Here is a 4,179-nt window from a genome sequence, read left to right as displayed (position 1 = left end):
TGGCGGCCCTACTCGGCCGCTGTCTGCCACCACATCGAGAACGTGCTGAAGGAGGATGCCCGTGGCAGCGTGGTGCTGGGGCAGGTCGACGTCCAGCTGGCACCCTACATCATTGACCTCCAGTCCATGCACCAGTTCCGGCAGGACACGGGTAAGGGGCTGGCGTCGGGCCAGGAACATCTATCCATTCATCCACCCAGCCATCCTTCTCTCCCTCCTTCCACCCTGCCATCCACTTGTACATTCACCTCTCCCTTCCACCATCCATCCACCCTTCCACCCATACCCCACTCCATCCCTTCCTTCCTCCCTCCCGCCCCCCCTGCCCCAGCTGTCCTTGCAGCGAGGGGACGCCAGGGGGCAAGAGGCGTTCTCCCTTCCTTCCTCCCTCTCTCCCTCCATCCTTCTATCCCTCCATCCCTCCCTCCCTGCCACCTTCCATCCCTCAATTCTTCCATCTATCCTTCCATCCCTTCCTCCCTCCCTTTAATGTCTCCCTTTCTCCCTGTGTGTTTCTGTCTCCCTGTGTGTTCCTTTCATCCATCTGTCCATCTGTCCATTCATCCATGCATCTGTCACTGCATGTCTATTCATCCATCCATCCATCCATCCATCCATCCATCCATCCATTAATCCTTCCCTTCCTCCCTCCCTGCCAGTGTATCTCTACTTACTTTCTACTCATTTGTCATTTATTTCCTTTATCCATCCCTTCATTCATCTGTCCCTCCATCCCTCCATTGATTCAGCCAGCCAGCCCCACTCACCCTTCCTTCCCTCCCTATCTTTATTTATTTTTGTTGCTTCACATCCATCCATCAAAACATTCCTCCCTCCATCCCTCCTTCTCTCCCTCCATCTCTTCTTCTCTCCCTCCCTCCATCCCTCTCTTCATCCATCCTTCCCTCCTTCTCTCCCTCCCTCCATCCATCCACCCACCCATCTGCCCATCCATCTGTCCCTCCCGTTCCCTCTCTCTTCCCCTTGTCCTGCAGGACTCTGCTTCCCCCATGGATCCCTCCAGGCTCCTCCTGCCCTTTCCTTCCCCCTCCACCATGGACCCCCAACCCAGGGGGACATGTCCCCAAGTCCCTCCATCCCCTCTCACCCTTGTGGGGTGCTGTGTCCCATTATCCCACTGTTCAACCATTCTCCTCTCAAAGCTGCTTTGTCTGGGGTCCCCAAGGAACTGAGGAGACCCCAGTTTGGGCACTGGGAGCTGTGGTGGACCCTGGGCTGGTTGCAGCTTTGCAGCTGTGCCAGTCAGTGCTGCAGCACACATCCAGGCCATGCATCCCTCAGGAAATCAGAGCTAGTCCCATGCTGGGACCAAGCCCAGACCCCATTAACTATGTCCCCGTCACGGTGTGACCCGTTAAACCAGCACGTGCCAGCTGTGCCATGGGGATGTGCTGTTCTGGGTGCTTTCCTGCCCATCTCTGCATCCCTGCTGAGGGCAGGATCCAGCTTCAGGCCAGGCAGAGCAGGCAGGGGACCTGCCACACATTGGGTGACACCCTCAGCCCAGGTGACACCCCACAGCAAGACCCCCATGGATGTGCCCCCTCAGCCTGGCCACAATTCCCAGTCACCAGTGATGCTGAATGACCCTGACTGTGGATGACCAGTGCCATGGACTGGGGACTGAGATGGGGACCAAGCCAGGCACCTGCCACCCTGCCTCTGCCATCCAGCCTGGCTCTGAATTGGTCTCCATCTGGTCACGGACTTGGCAAAGGGCAACTTGGCACCTGCAGCCCTGAGTCAGCGGGGACAGACCCTACGGGTTGTGTTGGCATCCGCGCTGACTCAGGGCTATGGGAGCCACTGGGACATCCTGGCTGTCCCCATGCCACCTCCTGCCAGCTTTGGCCAGGACCAATCCTCTGACAGCACCTGGCATCGCATCCCATGGACACAATGCTGGGTACTTCCTGGGAACATGTGCCCACGGTGGGACCACGGCAGGGTTTGGGGTGACATGTCTCTGCCAGGGGCAAAACAGCTCTTCCTGGGATGCCCTTGGGTACTACGGTCACCATGCCAGCAGGGCTTGGGGACAGAGATGTAGAGAGAGGGACCTCACTGTCCCTAGGGATGGCATGGGAGGGAATGTGGCCATTGTCCTCAGCATTGTGGTCTCCATGTGCCCCCATCCCTGTATCCATCTCTGTCCATCATCTCTTCGCTCGGGTGAGGCCCAGGGTTTGGAGGTTGTCACATGTCTCTGGAGTGCCATGGATCTTGGAGACACAAGGGTCCCCTGGGCTGAGGGTGCTCCCCAGTGACTGCTGTGGCATGGGGACACGGGGAAGGCAGCAGGAGGCTGCAGGCTCAGGGGGGCTTGGCCCACGCCAGGCCCCACCAGGGACAGAGAAATGCAGTGATGGAGCGAAACGAGGTGACCCCGTTCCAAGCAGCAGGGACGCATGTCCCCTCCCAGTGGCCCTGGGGATACTGGCTCAGCCCTGCAGCTCTGGCACAGCTGGTGGAGGGGGCAGGAGCTGGGGGCAGCTGGTGGCCCTTGGGGACCTGGAGTTGTGTGTGCCCATGGGCATGGACTGGGGTGTCCTCCCCCTGTCCTACGTGGGATGGGGATGTGAGTGTGCAGGGGGATGTAGGGTATGGATGTGAGCGGACAGGGGGATATGGAATGGGGATGTGAATGGGCCGTGGGATGTGGGGTGGGAATGAGAGCAGGCAGGGGGATGCAAGATGCGTCTGCAAGAGGGATGTGTGATGCAGTTACAAAGACCAATGGATATGGGACGTGTATATGAGCAGGATGTGGGATTTGGGCCTGAGTGAGCAGCAGGATGGGGAACACGGATGCAAAGAGGTAGGCAGGGATGGGAACGCAAGTGGGATACAGGGCAGGGATGTGAGCAGAGTGTGGATGTGAGCGGGCAGTGAAATGTGGATGTGAGTGGGTGGTGGGATAGGACATGAGTGGTCACTGGGATGTGGATGTGAGTGGTCAGGGGGACTGAACATGAGTTGTCAGTGGGATTGGATGTGAATGGGCAGTGGGATGTGGGCATGAGCCAGCAGTGGGATTTGGGATGCAGGCAGGAGCAGGCAGCAGGACAGAGCAGCCCCCCCACTTCCCTCCCGCGGCCCCAGCAGAGCTGCCTCAGCACAAGGCAGCAGCTGGGCTCTGGCTCCACTGCCTGATGCGGCTGATGATTAATGACCATTAATTAGTGCCGCTAATCGAGCTGGGCAAACGTGCCGGCGAGGGGATAGAGAGGCCTAGTGCCAGGAGGGCACTTGAGGAGGGGACTGTGATGCCTTCTCCCACTGTGGAGCTCCAAAGGGGGCTGCAGCGTCTAGCTCAGCCCCAAAAAAGCGGCGAGGGGACAGGATTTGGCTGTGCAGGGACAACGCCTGGATGTGGGACTGCCAGCACTGGCCTGAGCTGCAGCAGCTGTCAGGAAACCTCTCCTGACCAGGAAATGCTTCCACTGCCCCAGGATGGCCATGGGACCCTGTTCAGGGAGAGTGGAGGTGGGCCTGGACCAGAGGGATGGAAAAAGCCTGGGAAAAAGTGCTGGGGCTGAGCGGATTTACCCTTCCCAGGGCATCCGGGGCTGTGATCCCAAAGGCTGGCAGACCAGCCAGTGGCCAGGCCACCACCACCAATGGCATGTTGTGGGTCAAGTGCTTCCCCAGGGAAGCACAGACTGTTGGGATATGGTGGTCATCTTCCCCCTACACCCATTTGCAGAGGGAGAGAGGCTGCTTACACCCCAAAGTGCCTCTGTATCCCAATCCCTGTGGGATCCTGCACTGGGAGCTGGACACACAGGTGTCTGTGTAGGTGTGGGTCCCTCCACCAGTACTCTGGGGTGCTGAACCACGTGGTGTTTTCCTTGCTGTCTCCCCAGGGACCATGCGCCCCGTACGGAGGAACTTCTATGACCCATCCTCGGCTCCAGGGAAGGGAATCGTGTGGGAATGGGAGAATGACAATAACTCCTGGACTCCCTATGACATGGACATCTGCATCACTATCCAGAATGCCTACGAGAAGCAGCACCCCTGGCTGGACCTCTCCTCCCTGGGCTTCTGCTACCTCATCTACTTCAGCAGCATGTCCCAAATGAACCGGCAAACCCAACGAAAGCGCCGGCTCCGGCGCCGCATGGACCTGGCGTATCCCCTCACCATGGGCTCCAT

At 58.9% G+C, this 4,179-nt stretch overlaps 1 protein-coding gene across 1 annotated transcript; it reads left to right on the top strand.

Annotated features, from left to right (window-relative positions):
* Positions 1-51: 51 nt before the first annotated feature.
* LOC103799190 (E3 ubiquitin-protein ligase DTX1-like) lies at positions 52-4,155 on the top strand (the record flags this gene model as incomplete). Its single annotated transcript, XM_009071492.1, has 2 exons — positions 52-151; positions 3,888-4,155. Coding segments are annotated over 2 exons (368 nt in total), but the record flags the coding sequence as incomplete, so codon positions are not given.
* Positions 4,156-4,179: the final 24 nt, after the last annotated feature.

The sequence above is a fragment of the Acanthisitta chloris genome, unplaced genomic scaffold (assembly GCF_000695815.1).
Source record: "Acanthisitta chloris isolate BGI_N310 unplaced genomic scaffold, ASM69581v1 scaffold31333, whole genome shotgun sequence".
Classification (NCBI taxonomy): Eukaryota; Metazoa; Chordata; class Aves; order Passeriformes; family Acanthisittidae; genus Acanthisitta; species Acanthisitta chloris.
Note: the sequence above shows the minus strand (reverse complement) of the source record. Positions and strands in the feature narration are given on the sequence as shown.